The sequence below is a fragment of the Castor canadensis genome, chromosome 4 (assembly GCF_047511655.1).
Source record: "Castor canadensis chromosome 4, mCasCan1.hap1v2, whole genome shotgun sequence".
NCBI classification, from domain to species: domain Eukaryota; kingdom Metazoa; phylum Chordata; class Mammalia; order Rodentia; family Castoridae; genus Castor; species Castor canadensis.
Genome location: NC_133389.1, coordinates 26,928,281 through 26,949,145, shown reverse-complemented (window position 1 = coordinate 26,949,145; position 20,865 = coordinate 26,928,281). Strand labels below are relative to the sequence as shown.

Genomic DNA, 20,865 nt, shown 5'->3' with positions numbered 1-20,865 from the left:
CCCCGTGGCGCGCGGCGCGCGGGCTTCTGGGAAATGTAGTCGTGGAGTCGTTGCTTTTCCTAGAGACTCCGGGGTAATCTCCAAAGCCACGTGGCAAATTGAGAAGTGGCAAATGCCTTGCTTTTCTGGTACTAGAGTAGTTTACCTACGCCACCTGTACTGGTGCCTTAAGATTATTAAGAGCCCTGTTACATCCAGCTGAATATCCATCCCAATGTCGAGCTCTGAAGAGTTGAGAATTAGGGAAGTAATTCTTTTTTGGTGCTGAGGATTGAACGTAGGGCTTTTGCATGTTAGGCAAGTGTTCTACCACTGAGCTACATCCCCAATCCAGGAAAGTAACTTTTAATGGAGGCAGCTGAAAGGTCTAAACTTGCCAGCAATGTAGTAAAGGCAGGTCACAAGGGAAGAAGAGCCGATACAAAATTTTGTGGGTATGTGTGTACAGTACTGAGGATTGAACCCAAGGTCTTATGAATACTCTGCATCTGTTCTATCAACCTAGCTAAATCTCAAGCCCAAAGTATGGAATCTGAAGTTAGATGAGCTGAGATTGCCAGTTTTACAAGCTTGAGCAAACTACTTTACTTCTCCCAGCCAGTTTCCTCTATATATGATGGTTGTTGGAATTACAGTATTAATAATTAACCACTCACAGAATTGATTGTTTCTACTATATACTGTTACTATGTTTATTTCTCCAAATTAGCCCTCTGAAACAGCTATCACTATTATTTCCATTATAGAGTCAATATATGTCAATATTTTCAGTAAAGAACTATACAGATAGTAGATACTCTTTTCCAATATCAACTGCCAGTAAATTCACTGAGCTTGCAGAATTAACACACTAGAACACAAGGTGTAGCAGGGAGGAGGACCAGAAGAGAAACAGACAAGGCCTGTGTTCTGATAAAGTGGCAAAGAGGTAGGGATGGCATAGCAGAGAGAGAAAACCTAAGGAATCCAAACATGGAGAAGGTCACGTAGCACTAGGATGAAGTAGCCTGTAGAATTGCATGTAACCATATATGGGCTAGACCTTGCTTTTTGCTTCTGTAACCTGCTTGCAAGGGTATATAAGGTGAGACCCCTTTGTCCTTGGGCTCAGCCTTTGGACACGAGTCCACTGAGTCTGTGGGGCACAATAAAACGTTGCTTCCTGCTGAACGGCCTCGGTGTCCCGCATCTCAGTTCGAAATTCCCATAACAAAGGTACCTGGAATACTACTATTTAGTCATTGGAAAGAATGCTATCGATTTATGTGAAAACATGTTCATGATATATTGAGTGATACAGAATGCGTAGTATTATCCAATTTTTTGTAAATGAATTGTATTCATAATACCTATGTATATTTGCCCAGGGGGAAAAGAGGTTAAAAGAACATTAACAATACTATAACCTAGGGTAGTAAGATAGTGTGTGATTAAAATTAATTTTTCCCTGTGTGTTTTCTAATTTTCTGCAATGAATATTAATTACAGTGTAATTTTATTTAAAAATTATAACAAAAGCTGGTGCCAAATCCAACCTCACAGTATTGTGTAATTTTCACTGGCACACACTCTACCTTCCCCAAATTGACCCAGCAAAAGCCTCCTTTCAGAGCTAGCATTATAGACCAAGAAGCAACATATTCTACTTTGGGGTGATCCCATTAGTGAAGTTTTACGTCCCCTCTCTTTTGTATTTTTAGATGATGTGTTAGCTTTCTGTCACTGTGACAAAATACCTGAGATAAACAACTTAAAAGGGGGAAAGATTTATTTTGGGTTACAATTTCAGAAGTTTCTGTCCATGGTCACTTAGCTCCATGGCTTTGGGCCTGTGTCAGCACAGTACATCACAGTAGGACTGTCATGATCAAGCTATGTTAGAAACATAGACACACTGTGTCTTTCTACAATGTTAGAATTTATTGAATAAGAATGCACTCAAAAGCTAAGTTGATTTCATTGGCTTTAATTCAGCAAGCAGTACTGACTTCACTTGGTAAACATAGCCATTGGCAGTAAGAGGTTCTTTTAATAATAACGCTCAGGCTACACATTACAATTCATGCAATGATGCGTATGTTACAGAATGGCTAAGAAAAAGTTAAAAATACTGTAGGGTTCAAAGGGGCCTTGCTGAAAGCAAGAACAGAGGGCTGACACAGATGGAAAGAGAGTCACTGAAGGCCCATTAGACAAGATATTACCATAACAAACCCTACCCCGGCTGTTGTGGCCATAGAGCTGGTTCAAGGCAGCAGAACCTAGAACCAGGTTCCAGGCTTACTGGCTTTGACAAATGGCAAGTCAATTGGGATGCTTTAAGCAGGAGACCATGCTGAGCTGAAACTATGAGATGGTCTGATGACAGGGCAGTGGATCTCCCCCTTGTAAACGATCCAGATAAAGGGGCCTCTTCATTCCCTGATCTGGCCTGGTGTGTACGATAAGTTCATGGGCCTGTTTTTCTAGTATGATTTTGACACATCCACGTGTCCATGTGTTCCTGATTTAATTTGATAAATTCAAAGGTGGTAGGTAGTATTTTAATTGTGTAAATAAGTTATTGATCAGTCTGTGCCTCATCGTTTGTGCTGGATAGGTGATGGTTGTTTATTTCACAAATAAGATGTAGAGTCACCATTTATACTCAAAATGGAACAAATTGCTGATTTATAAAATGGAAGCAAGGCACAGCCTGAAAGCTATTGGTTTATACAACACAGAGTAACTTAGAGCAGGATAGAGCCTGGTCTCTACCAGGACTATATGGTAGAAGATATTGTTCACCTCACAGCAGCCAGGAGAGAGGGTATAGGGACCTGATATTCCCCTTCAAGAGCATACACCCAGTGACCTAACTTTCTTGACTAGGTCCCACTTCCTAAAGGTCTCACCACCTCCCAATAGCTCTTTAATAAACGGGCCTTGGGAGGACATCTAAGAGCCAAGCCTTAACAGATGGCTTGAAATTAAGATGGTCTTGCCATTGTTCCTAAGCAAATCCCCTAATGTAACCAGGCAAACCTCATCACTCAGAGGGTAAGATCAGAAATCGTTTTTAGCAAAATTGGAAGACTGAGTTGGAGTAGCAAGTAGTGCTTCAATAACTTTATTGTACATCTAATATGCAAAGTATTATCTTTGATCACCAGCTTTCAATACTGCTTGCAGAAGTATCATGATAACTTTAACTGACTTGACTACTTCAATATCTAGGTAGTGCAGAAACACAAACAGGAAAGCCATGAAACCCTTCCACTAAATGCAACAGGCTATCTTGGATTGGCTTCTGGAATCAAATACATACATACAGACAGACAGACAGACAGACATGCATAAATAAATAAAGCAATAATGGAAGGACTGATGAAATCCAAATGAAATTTGGAATTTAGCTAAGGGTATTGTACCAATGCTAATTTCCTAGTTTTGACAAATATGCCTGTGTTATGTAAGACATTACATTAAAGGAAGCTGAGTGAAGAATATATAGTAACTCCTTGCAAGTCTTCCGTAAATCTAAAATTATTTCACATGGTAGGCAGAATGATGCCCGCCTCTCCCCAAGATGTCCACAACCTGTGTCCAGAACCTGTGAATATGTTAGGTTTCATGGCAAGGGAAAACTAACTTTATAGATGACATGCAGGTTGTTTAATCCATTGTATTTAAGATAAGGAGATGATCCTAGATTGCAGAGTGGATCAATGTAATCTTGTTACAACGATGACAGAAATGCAATGTAAGATACAGGATTGCTGGATTGGAAGATGGCAAAGTCTAGGAACATGGGCAATGCCTCTAGAAGTTAGGCAAGGCAAGAAAACCATATCCTGTAGGGCCTCCAGAAGTGCATGCAGCCTTGTCAGTACTATGATTTTCGTCCAATAAGCCTTCCACAGACTTCAGACCTATTGAACCACAAGATTATAATTGTGGGTATTATACTCAACTAAGATTCTGGCAATGTGCTATAGCAACAACAGAAGACAAAAACATTCAAAACTAAAATGTATAATTAAAAAAATTCTTCCTGGGCTGGCAGAGTGGCTCAATTGGTAGAGTGCCTGCCTAGCAAGCATGAGGCCCTGAGTTCAAACCCCAGTGTCACGAGAAAAGAAAGAAAAAAATTGGGAGAGAGTATTTGCAATATACATATCTGACAAAGAACCATCAAAGAATGTAAAGTAAATTAAATTTATAAAAAAAAAAAAAAAAAACAACTTCCTGGGGCTGGCTCTATGGCTCAAGCCTTAGAGCGCCTGCCTAGCAAGCAAGTGTGAAGCCGTGAGGCCCTGAGTTCAAACCCTAGTATCACACAAAAAAAAAAGAAAGAAAGAAAAATTTTTAATGGTTGCCTGTTTTCCCAACACATTTCCTATCTGGGACTGTACAGTTATTAGTGCTACTTTAAAAGTAACCATAAAACAGAATATATACCAAAAAATTATATTTCGCTCTGGAAGGCATGCATTTTTGGGGAGGGGGATGACTGAGGTTTAAACTCAGGGCTTTGTCTTGCAAAGTAGGCATTTTACCACTTGAACCATATCTCCAGTTCATTTTACTCTGGTTATTTTAGAGATGAGTCTCGAGAACTATTTGCCTATGCTGGCCTCAAACCATGATCCTCCTAATATCAGCCTGTTAAGTAACTAGGATTACAGGCATAAGCCACCAGCACCCAGCTAAGATGTCAACTTTATTGTCTTAAACTTTTTTATAAAATTTTATTATATTTTCAAAAATATGAATAAAATACATATATATGACCCTGGTATTATGGTATATGCCTGTAATTCCAGCACCTGGGAGACTGGATGGCAAGACTGGGCTACAAAGCAAGACCCTGTTTCAAAAAGAAAGAAAGTGGGCTGGTAGAATGGCTCAAATGATAGAGCACCTGTCTAGCAAGCGTGAGGCCCTGAGTTCAAGCCCCAGTACCACCAAAAAAAAAAAAAAAAGATTACTTGTAAATAAATGTACATGAAATACTCAAGATTGCAACATTAAAAACAAGAAGAAAAAACAGTGGGGACATGAAGTAGAGCCAACTGCAAGCTGGGGTGTGGCTTAAGTGGTTGAGTGCCTAGAAAAAGTGAGGCCCTGAGTTCAAATCTCAGTATCATCAACAACGACAACAATAATAATAATCATTGAAGTTGTAGCTCAAGCAGTAGAGTACCTGCTTTGCAAGTGTGAAGCCATGAGTTCAAACCTCAGTCCTACCAAAAATATATATATAAGTAATAAATAAAAGTGGAACCTTTTGGAGGTGACTGAGTCATGAGTACTCCACCTCCATAACCGAGATTAGAGCCCTTGTAAAAGGGCTTGAAGGAACCAGGTAGGCCCTTCTGCCCTTCTGTAGTGAGGATGCAGAAAGAAAGCCTTGCCAGACACAGAATCTGCCAGTGCCTTGATCTTGGACTTCCTGAAGTCCAGAACTATAAGAATCAAATTTCTGTTCTTCATAAATTACCTAGTTTGTGGTATTTCGTTATACTAGCACAACAAACTAAGATAAGGCAATAATACTGCTCTTATCCACAGGTTTTTTGGGGGGGAGGGGAGACACTGGGGTTTGAACTCAGGATCTCACGCTTGCCAAGTAGGCACTCTACCCCTTGAGCCATTCTGCCAGCCCTGTTTCATGTTGGGTTTTTTTGAGATAGGGTCTCCCAAACTATTTGCCTGGGGTTGGCTTTGAACTGCAATCCTCATCTCTGCCTCCTGAGTAGCTAGGATTACAGGTGTGAGCCACCGATGCCAGGCTTATCCATAGTTTAGTCTTTCTTTTCGCAGTTTCAGTTACCCTCAGACAACCAAAAATATCACATGGAAAATTCCAGAAAATACACAATTTATAAGTTTTAAATTGTGTGTCATTCTGAGTAGCATGATGAAATCTTATACCCTCCTGCTCCACCCCCTCAAAGGGACATAAGGGTATATACTCACTGGCTGTTTGTTAGTCACTTAGTAGTGTCTCGGTTTTCAGATCAACTGTGATTATTGCAATACTTCCTTACAGGGCTCAGGACATCCGGGCGGTGTGGGGGGGAGTTGGAAGGTATTTCCGGTGGATGAGAGAAGATGACTGTACTTATTTATCATCCCTATGTTACAGCCCCAAGAGATTAAATCCACTTTCCAATATCACAGACCTCATAAGTGGTAACCCCAACTCGGTCAGTCCAGTTGCAGAATCCATACCTCCTTCCTGGAAGAGGGCGTCTGGGTGCTGTCTGCCCAATACCTCCAGGGCGTGAAGACTCACACTCAGCTTCCTTAGAGCTTTCTTGCTGGTTGTTTTTGTTTTTTGTTTGGCAGTACCGGGTTTTGAACACAGGGTCCTGGGCTTGCTAGGCAAGTGCTCTGCCACTTGAGCCACTTCGCCAGCCCTCAGCTTCCTTGGTGTTACTGTGCCTTTCTAGCTCCAACGGACTCTGGTACCTGACTAACTGAAATACCTGGCTATATTGGTTTCCTCCGCTGCTATACCAAAGGATCATAAATTGGGTGGCTTAAACACCAGATGGTTATCTCAGTTTTGGTGGCCAGAAGTCCAAAGTTAAGGCATCAGCAACACTGATGCCTTTGGAGGGCTGTGAAGGAGAATTGGCTCCATGCTTCTCTCCTGGCTTCTGGCGGGTTTGTTGGCAATCTTTTGGCATTCCTTGGCTTCCTTAAAGAATCGTTCCCGTCTCTGCATACGTGTGCAGAGACACACTTGCATACGTGTGTCTGTGTTCACATTCCCTCCCCCTTTTTTTTTTGTGGTACTGGGGTTTGAACTCAGGGCCACATGCTTGCTAAGCAGGTGCTCTTATCACTACAGCCACTCCACCAGCCCTATTTTGTGTTGGGTATTTTCAAAATAGGGTCTCTCAAACTATTTGCCTGGGGCTGGATTCAAACCACAGTCCTCCTAATCTCTGCTTTCTGAGTAGCAAGGATTACAGGCATGCGCTGGCCTGGCCACAACTCCCCTTTTTATAAGAACAACTATTCTAGATTAGGACCTACTCGTGTTGACCTCATTTTAGCCTAATTCCATCTTTAATGACCTTATTTCCAAATAAGGTCACTTTATTTTCTAAATAAGGTGCTGGGAAGTAGGACTTGAACATATGAATTTTGGAGGGACACGGGTCAATCCCTAACACGGGGTACAAACTAATAATTTAGGGAAGATTTGAAGAAATATAACTGACCTCAGAGGGTGTGATCAGATTGGTACTCTTGAACCATAGTGGGTAAAAATTGTTTTCACTCACTAGATCTTGTCTTATGGAAGGATATAATTGCACAATAACAAGACTGCTGGCCTCATTAGCAAAAGTGAATTTCCTGAGTTCAAGCCCCACTACTGCCAAAACACAAAAAAGCAAAGTAAATCTCCCAAACAGCACACGAGCCTGTACACTTATGACTTAGTCTGTGCTCTCCTATGAGTTGTAGAGACTGGTGGTAAGGTCAGCAGTGACTCTGACCTTGTGGGAGACCCTGAGTCACCAAGTGACTTTGCTGTTTGACAAGGTCACTGAAACTGCACTTCTAAGAGCCACTTTAGAGTCTGGGGAAGAGGTTTAAGTAATTTGTTGATTTAGCATTTGGTAATTTCTAATTGTATTACATTTTTTCCTATTAGTTCTAAAACATTTACAACTGTGTTCTCTACGACACTATGGGAGGTAGTGACATAAAGACAGTTGCCCTTCCAGGGGCCGGGGGCTCATGCCTGTAATCATAGCAACTCAGGAGGCAGGGGTCAGGAGAATCATGGTTCGAAGCCAACATGGGCAAATAGTTTGAGAGACCCTATCTTGAAAAACCCTTCACAAAAATAAGGCTGGTGGAGTGACTCAAGGTGAAGGCCCTGAGTTCAAGACCCAGTACCGCAAAAAAAAAAAAAAAAAAAAAAAAAAGACAGTTACCCTCTGTAAAGAGCTCACCAGCAGGTGACAGACACAGCACACAGCAGGTATCCAGCTCCCTATAGCTTGAGGTCACTTGGATGAGAAGCATTTGAGCAGCTCATACCTGGGCAAGAGAGGCCTCTGAACGGGCTGGGGATATAGTTTAGTGGTAGAGAACACTTGCCTAGCATTCACAAGCATTCCCCAGCATCATGGGAAAGGAAGGAAAGAAGGAAGGGAGGGAGGGAGAGAGGGAAGGAAGGAAGGCTGGAAAGATGTGTGGGGGAGGAAGGGAAGGTTACCAGAGTGCAGGCATAGATGGGGCCAACTCAACACAGGTGACACTGCCTCCTATAGGTGGTAATGAACCCTGAGTTGTGCACAGCCACCCTCCTGTTAAAGATTCCAAAGATGTGCCTTCTTTACAAGGAAGTGTTAGGTGAGAGATTCAGGAAGGAAAGGAGCTTGCTCTTTGACACACTGATTAGAATTAGAACTGGGCATGGTGGTCCATGCTTGCAATCCCAGCTACTCAGGAGATGAGGATAGAAGGATTGGCATCTGAGGCCAGCAGGGCAAAAAAAGCAAGACCCTACTTAAAAAACAAAAGCAAAAAGGACTGAGGGGCATGGCTGAAGTGGAACAGCACTTACCTAAGCACAAGTCCCTGAGTTCAATCCCCATTACTGCCAGAATAAATAAATAAAATGAAAGCTGGGCATGGTAGCTACTCAGAAACCCCATCTCAACTAATAAAACCCTGGGCATGGTGGCACACACCTATCATCTCAGTTACAAGAGAAGCATACTGCCAGAAAAACAAATAAAAAATAATTAAAAGAGCATGGAGAACAGAAAGACAAAGGAGTGGTCTAAGCTTTGCAATATACACGAATTCCTGCTTTATAGTTCAGAAAAAAGCATTCTTTGTTCTTTCAAGAAAGACTCATGGGATCAATGTGAGTCAATGCCCTGTATAGCTATCCTTATCTCAACCAGCAAAACCCCTTGTTCCTTCCTATTATTGCTTATACTCTCTCTACAACAAAATTAGAGATAAGGGCAAAATAGTTTCTGCTGGGTATTGAGGGGGGGAGCGGGAGGGGGTGGAGTGGGTGGTAAGGGAGGGGGTGGGGGCAGGGGGGAGAAATGAACCAAGCCTTGTATGCACATATGAATAATAAAAGAAAAATGAAAAAAAAAAAAAAAAGAAAGACTCATGGGAATACAGTCAGGTGCTGGTGGCTCACGCCCGTAATCCTCAGGAGGCAGAGATCAGGAGGATCATGGTTCAAAGCCAGCCCAGGCAAGTAGGTCAGTGAGACCCTATTTCAAAAATACCCATCACTAAAAAGGGCTGGTGGAGTGGTTCAAGATGTAGTCCCTGAGTCAAACCCCAGTACTGCAAAAAAAAAAAAGAAGAAGAAGAAGAAGAAGAAGAAGAAAGAAATATTTACCGAGTATCTATCCTGGTGCTGAGGACTCAGCATGCACTATTCTTGTAATATAAATTAAAAGAAAATATAAATAGCAAGAACAGATAATGGATAACTAGGTCTTGAAAAAGATTGTTCCTGTGTTCATGACTGCCACTGACGTTGATTTGCTTTCCTTTGGATTGTTTAAGCTGTGTCTTATTGGGGCTGAGGATGTGGTTAGCTCTGTGGTTAGCAGAGCATTTGCCTTGCATAGGTGAGCCCTGAGTTCAGTCCCCAGCACCACAGAACACTACATAATAAAGTCTATCTTGAAAGTCAACAGCAACAACAAAATATGAGACACTATTTAAAACATCTAGGACGGGGGTCAGAAAGGATTTTTATACTCCATGTACCTTTTTTTTGGCAGCACCGGGGTTTGAACTCAGAGCTTTGAGTTTGCTGGACAGATGCTCTACCACTTGAGCAAAAAACTGACAAGTGTGGAGGGTACATCTAAACTTTCCATGTGTATGTACCATAACTACCACTCACAGCAAGACATAGAACATTTCTAACACGCTAAAAAGCTTACATTCTCCTTCCCGCACCCCCCGAAGTAGTCATTATTCATACACTGATAAGTTTTTAATGCATTCTCTTTTCTCTGCTACCTAGTATTTCAGCATATTCATAGTTCATTAATTTGGGCACAAAGTGATTGCTGTTTGGCTCTTAGATCCCTGGATTAGGTGAGCTAAGCAAGTTTGCCCCATCATTTGGTTATCCCAAAATGATACGATTCTATAATTTACAAATGGAATTTTTTGAAACTCACAGCATTATAACAAATTCTTTTACACCAATTTAATTCTCCTTCTTACTTCATGGACTTTTTTGTGGGGGGCTTGCTTTTTTGGGCCACTGCGCAATTAATGTTTTTAAGAATATTCCTTTTTTTCTTTTTGCAGTGCTGGGGATGGAGCAAGGAATCTTGCACACACTAGGTAAGTGCTCTACCACTGAGCCACACCTGCAGTACTAACATTCTTGTGCATGTCTTCTGCTGTACAGGCACACTGTTTTCTCTGGAATCTATTCTTTTTTTTGGTACTGTGAGATTTGAACTCAGGACCTTGTGCTTGCTAGGTGGACCCTCTATCACCTGAGCCACCCCAGCCCTTGTCTGGGAATGGATTAGCACATGTACATGCTTAGCTTTGCCTGTTACCCCATTTGTGCTCCCAGCAGCACGTACAACCTGCCCTTCATCCTCCTCACAAGGGATCTGCAATTCTAGCTATTCTGGTGGCATCTAATCAGTTCTAATTTGCATTTTCCTGATGATGAAACATGCGTTTTCATAGTTATGGGTCTGTTCCCTTCCCTCTTCTGTGAACTATTCTATTTCTTTAACTGTCTCTCCCTCATGCTTCCTCTATCTGAAATAATTTTGACTTATCCAGTTTGGGGTAAGAAATGGTGAAGTTGAGTGACTCTTTAGAGTTCAAGATAATAAACTCCCCAGAGTTTAAAATCAGTGAAGCATAGGACACCAGTAGGTGGAGACCATGGGATTCAGATACACAAGTGGGTTGCCAGGCGTGCATGATATGACATATGTGTATGTGTGTATTTTCATTAATGGTTGTTTGTGGTTCTTCACTCATAACTCCCTCCCCAAAGCAGGCCCTAAAAACTAGAATTTCTCTTCCTCAAGACAGGTCATAGAAACTGCAATCTTTGGTCTGGGGTATGCTGGCACACAGCTGGAATCCCTGCAATTGGGGGGCTGAGACTGAAAGATCAGAGTTTGAAGCCAGCCTGGGCTACATAAGGAGACCCTGTCTCAAAACAAAACTCAGAGACTCTAATTTCCCTTACTTTCTGTCTTGAAGCTGGCCCTAAAAGAATTCTTGATCTACCTGTTGACGAGGGTCATGGAGACCCTCCTCATTCCAGAGGGGTCCTGCCTGATGCCCTGGAGGGAGGAATGCTGCATCCACCTAAGATGGCAAAAAGAATCTGGCAGGCCTGATGTGTCCTCCCTTCCCATGCCCACCTAGCCTGTCAGCATTAATCCTACCCTTTTTGTTTGATCATATTTTGACACAGGTATTCATGCTTCAAGCATGCCTATGCAACAAAGTCTCTATAAAACCCAAAAGGGCCGGGACTGGAAAGGTTCTGGATACTGAGCTATGGACTCTCCATGCCTTATCTGTGTCTTTTATACCCTTTTGTGCCCTTTACAATAAACCATCAAACATGGTTCTGAGTTGTGTAAGCTGCTCGGACAAACTAATGAAATCTGATATGGAGGTGGTGGGAATCCCATTCATAGCCGGTTTTTCAGAAGCACAGGTAAAACAACGTGGGCCTGCTGAGTGGCATTTAAGGGGAGAGAACAGTCTTGGGGACTGAGCCTTCAACCTGTGGAATCTGACACTATCTCCTTGGAGAATGAGTTAGAAGACTCCTACCTGGTGTGCACTGCTGAATTCCTTGTTTGTGTTTGGGGACCACCACCACACATCTGGTGTCGGAAGTGATCTGTGGTGTGAGTGCATAACAGGAGAAAGTCAGAGTTTGACTTTGGGGTTTGTTTTTCCCAACACCTCAAGTAGGTGAAGGACTAGAATCATTAGAAAGGAAGAAGGTCGTGTGGTACGCAGACTTCTAAGATGGGTTCTAGATTCTCGGCCTCTGGTATTCATGCATTATCTCCCAAACACCAATCAAATACTAAGCTAGGTGCATGTAAAGAAATTTGGCACCCATAGCTCATGCATATAATCCTAGCTACTCAGGAGGCAGAAATCAGGAGGATCACAGTTTGTAGCCAGTCTAGGCAAACAGATCTGAAACAGATCTCAAAAATACCAACACACACTCACACAAAAGGGGCTGGTGGAGTGACTCAAGTTGTAAAGTGCCTGCCTAGCAAGTGTAAGTCCCTGAGTTCAAACCACAGTGCCACCAAAAAAAAAAAAATCCCAAATTAGTTGAGCTACCTTAAAATAGGGAGACTACCTGGGCAGACCTGATTTAATCACTAAAAGCAAAGGATTTTCTCGCTAGTCCCAGAGGATTAGAAGGCAGAGAGAAATGCTCCACCTGGGCAGGAAGAAAGGGGACATCAGTGTACAGAGTAGGGCCCCCTACAAGGAACTGCCAGCAGCTGAGAAGGGTCCCTGCTGACTAGAAGGAAGCCATGGACTGCAGTCCATAAGGAAACATTCTTCTAAAACAGTGAGCTTGGAAGAGGAGCCTGGGCACAGATGAAAACTGCCAGCATCCTGATCTCAGCCCAGTTAAACCTAAGCAGATTCCAGCTATACCATCCTGGGACATCTCACACAAACTGGGAGATAATAAACCTGTGTCATTTTAAGCCCCTAAATTGGTGTTATTTTGTTATGCAGCAATAGAAAACCAATACGACAAAGTGTAGACCTCGGGGAACCATTTATGTTGTTGTGATAATGGTGCCTTTTGTCTTTGAGTGGGTGGTACTCGGGTTTGAACTCAGGGCCTCGCACTTACTAGGCAGGCCCTCTACGACTTGAGCCCTCCACCAGCCCCAATGGTGCTTTCTCAAATTGGGCAGTGCACACTTTGTACAACTGTACACAGTAACCATGCAAGACTCCTCTTTTGCCTTTACTGAAATGTCAGGATAAGGTTAGATGTATCCTAAGGTGTAGGCCAGCTCAACATTTGGAGTGTTTAGTGTATTTTGTGAATACTGCACCACATACTGGCTCTTCAGTTCATCTATAGTTGCTACCTTCTCGATGTCAACCACCAAAAACCTGAAATTTGTTTTTTTTTTTTTTTTGGCTTCTATTTATGACAAATATTCCACACTCACAATTTTCTCCAGATGATGCCATAAGCCTTGGCCAATGGGAGAACAGTCATCTGACTCACCCATCCTGGGCATAGCCCCTATGTAGGTCCTATAGACTATTAAACCTGCCTGTGACCTTGTCAACCTTGTCCACATTCATCTGGATGGACACATGGTCCTTGACACCAATGATGCAATTGCTGGGTATAGAGATCCATGCACTCCTGGCGTCGTTCTGCCTGTTGAAGCCGCACCTGCCAAGGCACTATGTGGCACGAGTTGGGCCAGGTCTGTACCGTGTCTGCAGCACCCTGCCAGATCCTGTACCCAACTCCAGTGCAAATTGAATGGCCCTCTAAAATTTGACACCTTCGATTTAAACTTACTCTTATCCAACTCCCTAACCAAATGCCTTCCCTTCTTGTTTCTTGCTGTCTTAAGAAGTTATCACCAAGACAATAAATTCAGCTTTGAGAATGGGACAAGCCAGTAGCTACCTGGGGAGAAAACACACTTTCCCTTCCTCTTTGCTGAGAGCAAACCCAGGACATTTAGCTTTATGGGCTTTAGGACACTTAAGATCAGTGGTTACAAGTTCTTTCCAATCTAGTCAGTCTGTCTAAAAAGCCAACATGCCAGTGGATGGTCATTTTGAAAAACTGCTGACTCACACATGTTTCCTAGGAGGGCAACTCAGTAATGATAAAGAAATGTGACAAAGGCCAACAGTCCTTGAGGCAGCTTTGGGTCATTTCCTGAGAAAATGAGTTTGACCAACAGACAGGAAATACAGTCAAAATGTACTAAGGCAAAAATGTCATTGAAGTACACAAGTTCAAAAGTCATGCTGCAAAATGGACAAAATCAGAACTTCAAGACAAGGTCAGAAATACATAGTTCAACCTCATGCTTCAAATGTCTGCCCAATTATTCCCAATGAGGCATTCCTAACAATTACAGTATTACAGGTTATGAGGCCTCATTAGGTACCTTGAGTATGACCTTGAAAGCCCGACCTTTCGCCTAACATATTCGAACGCTATGACACTGTTCTCTTGACCATCCTGTGTGTGAAATACCCTTGCACAGTACCAGTCACCATGAGTTAAATAAATGGTGGCTTTGGTAGGAAGACAGCCCTGAAGTACAGATCAAGAGATGGTCGGATTTGTACCCCGGGACAAGGGCTCATTTCTGTGGAGTAGGACAACAGCTACCACTCAGATTGCATCAACTCAGCCCAGAGATAGCAGATAAAAACTTTTGCCAATCCACCATAAAAATAAGGAAAATAGGCAAAATACTGAATGTTTCATAAAAATGAGGTACTTTTTCTATAAACTTGAATGGGCTATTGTTATCCTTTATCCTTATGTTCTTTTTACTGTTTTGGTGTCAAAATGCCTTATGAAATACTGGGGATAAATTACAGCTTTTTCTTTTTCACAGAAGCAAGTCAGCTCAACACAAAAGCAAAGGAAAAGCAAAAACTCCTGAGTACTCACTTTGGCGTGCCTTGTTACACAGCAATAGCTAACTGCTGTCATACCCTGTCCAGGTGCGAGCTCACTGCTAGAGAAAATTCTGTTTTGTGACCCAGTGAACATTTTCTCTTTAACATATCTCAGAACTTTAAAAGAATATCGAACCACAAGCTAAACTGAATGTTTAATGCATTTGAAAGAACAGAAGGAAGGCAACAGAATTTATACATTAGACATTTATGTAAAAGATGGTTTTCCACTTTGTCTTTTTCATCTTCTGCAGAGCAATAGCAGTGACTACTCTTGTGGATAAACTTCTTTGTGTTCAACAATAATTGTATCTTTATGTTTTCACATCATAATCAACTGTACTATTTCACAGCAAAATTTACTCCACTCAAATTATAAGAGCCCACAGTCAAGAGCAACCAGCAAATTCACGTGATTAAATGTTTGAGGCCCAAGAATTTCCTTCTACTGGCACAAACCTTCTATTCATTCATATTATTAAAATGGCAATAACATAAATGAGAGCTACTTTAATGGAAAAGGGACTCAGGAATGAGGTCATTAAATATAACTAAGTGCATTTTAAATATAAATACTATATGTTTTCCTGATTAGTATCAGGTAAATAGCTAAACTCTATCCAGAATCCTGGTTTCAGAGAAAAAGGTCAGAGACAACTACAAAGAAGGTACTTCATATTGTCAGGTCCATTTTTAAAACAACTGAGATCCTTTGGGGAAAATCACATTAGTCTTTCTTTTTATCAGAGATTTCTGTTGGTCCTTTTCTTGGTAATCCATTTGTGTCTGCACCCTAAAATGAAAAAAATTTTTTAAAATTATTACAGTAAAAAGATAATCATTAAATGACATACTCTCTTTAAAAATCAGACAACAAACTTCAGAAGGAAACAATTTTGCTTCTAGAAATGTGCAGGAAGGCTAAGTGAGCATAGCTGAACACAGTCAAATTGAATGCAGCAACATCAATTATAAAATATTCATTTTCAAAAAATCTTTAACTTGAGAATAAAAAAGATGAGTAAAGGAAAAAAAAAAATCTTTAACTTGGGGCTGGGGATATGGGAGAGCACTTGCCTTGAGTACATAAGGCCCTGGGTTCAATCCCTAGCCGCACATGCACACACATATCTTCCATTTGTTTTGGCCATAAGGCAAGGGACAGATACATCACAAGAGACCTCATTTAAAACCTTAGTTTAAAGGCTGGTGGAGTGGCTCAAGAGGTAGAGCGCCTGCCAACCAAGCAAAAGGCCCTGAGCCCAAACCCCAGTACCACCAAAAAAAAAAAAAAAAAAAGATGGAAAATCAAAAACCTTAGTTAAGTGAAATGTTAATTACTTAAATCGAGACGAATTATTGGTGCTCTGGTTCCAAAAACTTGTCCTACCGAAAGCCAACTGTTACTTGAGTACCACCCCTTCATGTGTCCTAATTCAGGGCAGTTGACGTTCTTACCTTGCAGTCAACTTTGCTTTTATTTGTATTGTTGGATTCTTGAATAGGTTTTCTAGTCCATATACGATCAACCAAAGGGGATATCAGAGGGTATATGTATGGCTCCAGAAATTTTTTGAAGATCCAGAGCAGAACTGGAATGACGATGCATGGAATGCACACCATTGTCCCAGGCTTGAGCTCCTAAACTGTTGACATGAGAAAAAAAAATTACCTTACCACAGATTAGTGACTGAAGGACTTTACCTAAGACTAAGATATTTAAAAATGACTACTTCTATCACACATTATTGCTAAAAGCAAAGCCAGGGTTTAATAAACAAAAATACTGCATCTGCAGAGTCAAGGGGTAGGTGGTAGATGTGAATAGTGAGATGCTAGCATCTAAACCCTTCCAATCACTTCTCCCCCCTCATAAATTTGATGATAAAGACACCAACATTCCATAGGTGCTAGACAGTTTACAAATTCTAACTCACTTAATTCTCAATACAAAAAATGGGGAGCCTGGTGTCCTTGGTATCTTCACTGATAGACAAAGAAATGAAAGCACAAAAACACTGTGCCTTATACTCAAGTGTGGGGTGTACTTAGAGTGAATTAACTCCCAAGGCTCAATCTTCAGAGACTGACAGTATCAATTAATTAAACCTAACAAGTTGCTAAAAGCAAATGAAATGAAGATACCACTTTGCAAGACCTCTAGGCTTTTTCAGACAATTCTCCCTTGGTATTTGTTTTTCTTTCCTCCCTCTTTCCCTCCTGCCCCAGTGCTGGCAGTTGAACCCAGGGTCTTGTGCATGATAGGCAAGCACTGCACCACTGAGCTATTCTCCCAGCCCCATCTTAAGGTGTTTCAACTAATAAAATTCTATTCAGTATTACCATATAGTAAATTGTATATTTCTAAAAGTGAGTACTTCTAATTTCTTTGATAATTATAAATCACAGTGGAATTTCTAAAAAATCAACAAATTCTTGAGGGGAAGAAAAGGCCAATACTAGTTTCATAATACACTATTAAACCAAAAGATCTCTTAAATTGTAAGAATTTGTAATCCCTTAAAACTAGGATGGGCTGGGCTCCAGTGGCTCATGCCTATAATCCTAGCTACTGAAGAGGCAGAGATCAGGAGGACAGTGGTTGCAAGCCAACCCCGGGCAAATAGATTGCGACACCCTATCTCAAAAAAACCCTTCACAAAAAAGGGCTGGTGGAGTGGCTCAAGAAGGCCCTGAGTTCAAGCCCCAGTACCACAAAAAAAAAAAAAAAAAAAAAAAAAGACTAGGATGGAGGACCTTAAAAAGTAAGAAGCTTCAGGACAGCATACAGGCCTAACTCAGGATGTTAAACTGTCCAAACATAAATGAACTAATAATGACTAGCAAATGAGTTAGCACCATGACTACACTAGGCAATTTAAAATTATTCCTAATACAGGTGAATGGGTCTATAGATAATAAGAATTTGGTTTTGAAATTAATCAAAAAGCAACAGTTATAATCAATTAAAAATGAAAACTGACATCAAGGAATAACCAGCTATTTTACAAAGCACTCAGTGGATTCTCTGAAACAATCCCTTGGTCAAATTTAACTAATTTAAGAATTTCCCAAAGTAATCTGTTCCAGAAATTTGAAGAACACATTCTTTGATTAAAATAAGTCAAATTAGCAGTGATTCTTTACAGCGTTCTCCAAAGATCACTATTTTTGGCCAGAGATGTTTAAAATGTGAGCTGAAGAGACCCAGATGAACCGCTTATGTCTTGCTCCTTCTTATGGGTACCACAGCAAGCAGTCATGCCTGGACTTGAGACCTGCTTCCCCACTTTCTAGTTTAGGCGAATTACTTACCAGGTGTACCTTAATTCCCTCACATATAAAACGAAGACAATGATAGGAACCACCTCACAGAAATGCAGTATGGGCTTAGATACTGTGAATCTACGTATTATAAAAAGAAAAATTAAAAGATCCGAAAGTGGTCGGGCGCCGATGGCTCACGCTTGTAATCCTAGCTACTCAGGAGGCAGAGATCATCAGGACGATTGAGGTTCTAAGACAGCGAAAACACCCCAAACAAAAAAGGGCTGGCAGTGGCTCAAGTAACAGAGAGCATGCCTAGCAAGTAAGAAGGCTCCGGGCTCAAACCCCAGTGCCGCCAAAACGATCGGAAAGCTGGGACCGTACCAAGTTCACTTAGAGGTAAGTAGAGCTCTTCAGACCACAATTCCCATCTCAAATCTCTTGCTTTTTCTTCTTCCCCAAACCACAATGGTATGTCCTTCTCCAGCCTTCAAAAACAATGGACCCCTTCAATACAACCGGCAATGCACCGCCAGCAGGGTTAAGTTGATGACTGGCAATCCATCATAATCATTTTTACCTCTGCAGCTGGTTTTAGTAAGTCCATACAACGCTCAACAACGAGTGCTACTAATCGCTTATGCCGCAATTATGGTTTTTACCTAACTTTTCAGCTCTCTTCGGAAAGAAGGTACTGCATTTTATCTCTCAATCCTCGTAATGATTGTTCGATAGCAAGTTCACACTGCAAACTGGGGATTAGAACAGTCTAGAAGGCCAGGTGCTGGTGGCTCACACCTGGGATCCTACCTACTCAGGAGGCAGAGATTAGGAGGATCGCGGTTCGATACCAGCTCAGGCAAATAGTTCGCGAGACCTTATCTCAAAAAAACAAGGCAACAACAAAAAAACAAAAACCCTTCACAAAAATAGGCTGGTGGAGTGGCTCAAGATGAAGGCCCTGAGTTGAAGCCCCAGTACCGCAAAAGAAAAAAAAAAGTCTAGAAGGCGGGAGACTCGGTATCATTTGAGTTACTCTCCAGGCCAACAAAGCGAGCAAAACGGATTAGAATGGCTGAAGGAAATCTTCTACTCTACTTGGTTCAAGACGACAAGAGAAGAGACAAAGGCCGAGGCTCCACCAGAAATGGGGCAGGCAGGGCGGAAAGCCACCTCGCTTGAAGGAACCCAAACGACTTAAAAGACAGGAGGGGACACCGGGCCAGTGGCGAAGTTCACGGAGGGGAAGGGACACCGACAATAGGGAGAGAACAAAACGGCCACGGAGGAAAGGAGGCGGGCGGAGTGTACCGAGAGAGCAGGGCTGCAGCCCGCCGGGCCGCTCGGGAGCGCCGCGGGGCTACCGAGGACCGAGCGCACCCCTCCTCTGACCCCCGCCGGCCCACCGAGCCCCACGCTCACCGCCACAGCCACGTTCCTTAGACGGGGGTCTGTCCGCACTTCCGGTGGGAGGGACGAGCTGCCGCCAGCCAATAGGCACTTCCCAAGGCCCACAAAGGCGTGTTGCGTCAGCACGAGGTCGCACAGGACGCAACGGTGACGCCGGGCGGGGCTTGCAGAGCTTCGGGCGCTGAGCTCTGCGCTGGAGCCTGCGGGTAGGGCAGCCGTCCTGCTCCTGGGCGTCCGGTTTAGCAACGCTTTTCAAAGGCCCTGCCGGGAATGCACAATTCACGCACCCAGGATCGGGGCTCGCCACCCACAGGAAAGGATGCGCCGCTCGCGCCTAATAGGTTGTGTTCAGGAGCATTGGTATGGCTTAAGTGCAAGAGGGAGTTCTATGTTGCAATCCCCAGTTCCAACCTGAGGCTGGGATTATACATGTAAGCGAGCACCCCCAGCAAAATATTAAAGGCGGCGTAATTTAGGGTTAACTTTAAACATCAGGGACTCAGTGGTTAACTCAAGTGGTTCCAAATAATCGATGGACACTTCACACCCACTAGGATGCTACATGCGAGCAGGTGCCTTGGTGAAAAATGGGGCAAATTTAGAACCTCCACGCTGGTGCGGCTGTATTACGCACTTTATTACAACGTCCAAAAGTTCCTCAAATCTCGTAAGTTACCTAGGGGATTTGCCAAGGCTCACAACTTTTATCAAAGTACAGTATACCTACATTATTAAATTAATACCAATACACACTGTAACATGCACCACCTCTAAAACCATGCTAAAGTCAGTGACAAAGGGCCACATAAGCAAGTCCACTTAATGAAATGTCCTAAACGGGCAAATCGAGACAGGTGAGGTCAGTGGCAGCTAACCACTGTCAAGTTCTATGTAACAAGGAAAAAAAAAAAAAACTTCACACAAGTACAATTAACTAATTTGCAGTGGATTCTTTTTCTGGGACTGGGGCTTGAACTCAGGGTCTTGAGCCACTGCACAGCCTTTGTGATTAGTTTTTTAGATATAGGGCCTCTCAAGCTATTTGCCCAGGCTGGTTTGGAACTGTGATCCTGAGTAGTTGGATTACAGGCGTGAGCCACCAGCACCCAGCTTCAATAAAGCCCTTGAATAAGATCCAAAATACTTAGGGCAGTACTTGCTACTTGGGAGGCTGAGGCAAGGTGGCATGAGCCCAGGAGTTCAAGGCCAGCCTGGGTAACAATGCAAGCTTATGAAATCAAAACAAATGGCACAGGCTGCCAGGCGTGGTAGTTAATGCCTATAATCCCAGCTCTTGGGAGACTAGGGCAAGAGGATGAGTTGTCAGGGGAGCCTGGAATGCATTAAGGCGCCTTAATAATGACATGGGGTAAACAAAAATTTCAACTGAAATCGCATGCAAACTCATATCCATGTTTTGAAGACACTTAAGTGTGCTAGCAAGCACTCTGCTACCTGGGCCCCACTCCCAGCCCTAAAAGG

The 20,865-nt window shown here is 42.5% G+C and overlaps 1 protein-coding gene across 2 annotated transcripts; it reads right to left on the bottom strand.

The window, feature by feature from the left end:
- Positions 1–14,836: 14,836 nt before the first annotated feature.
- On the bottom strand, positions 14,837–19,539 carry C4H18orf32 (chromosome 4 C18orf32 homolog). Of its 2 annotated transcripts, none has more exons than XM_020182196.2 (3): positions 19,396–19,539; positions 16,165–16,352; positions 14,837–15,499 (listed from the first exon to the last, which is right to left on the bottom strand). In XM_020182196.2, the coding sequence occupies exons 2-3, from the start codon at positions 16,327–16,329 to the stop codon at positions 15,434–15,436; spliced, it is 231 nt and encodes a 76-aa protein (XP_020037785.1). In that variant the 5' UTR covers positions 16,330–16,352; positions 19,396–19,539; the 3' UTR covers positions 14,837–15,433. The 2 variants fall into 2 exon arrangements, with proteins under 2 accessions (XP_020037785.1, XP_020037787.1); XM_020182198.2 differs by having other exon boundaries at positions 19,285–19,420.
- Between the last annotated feature and the right edge of the window lie 1,326 nt (positions 19,540–20,865).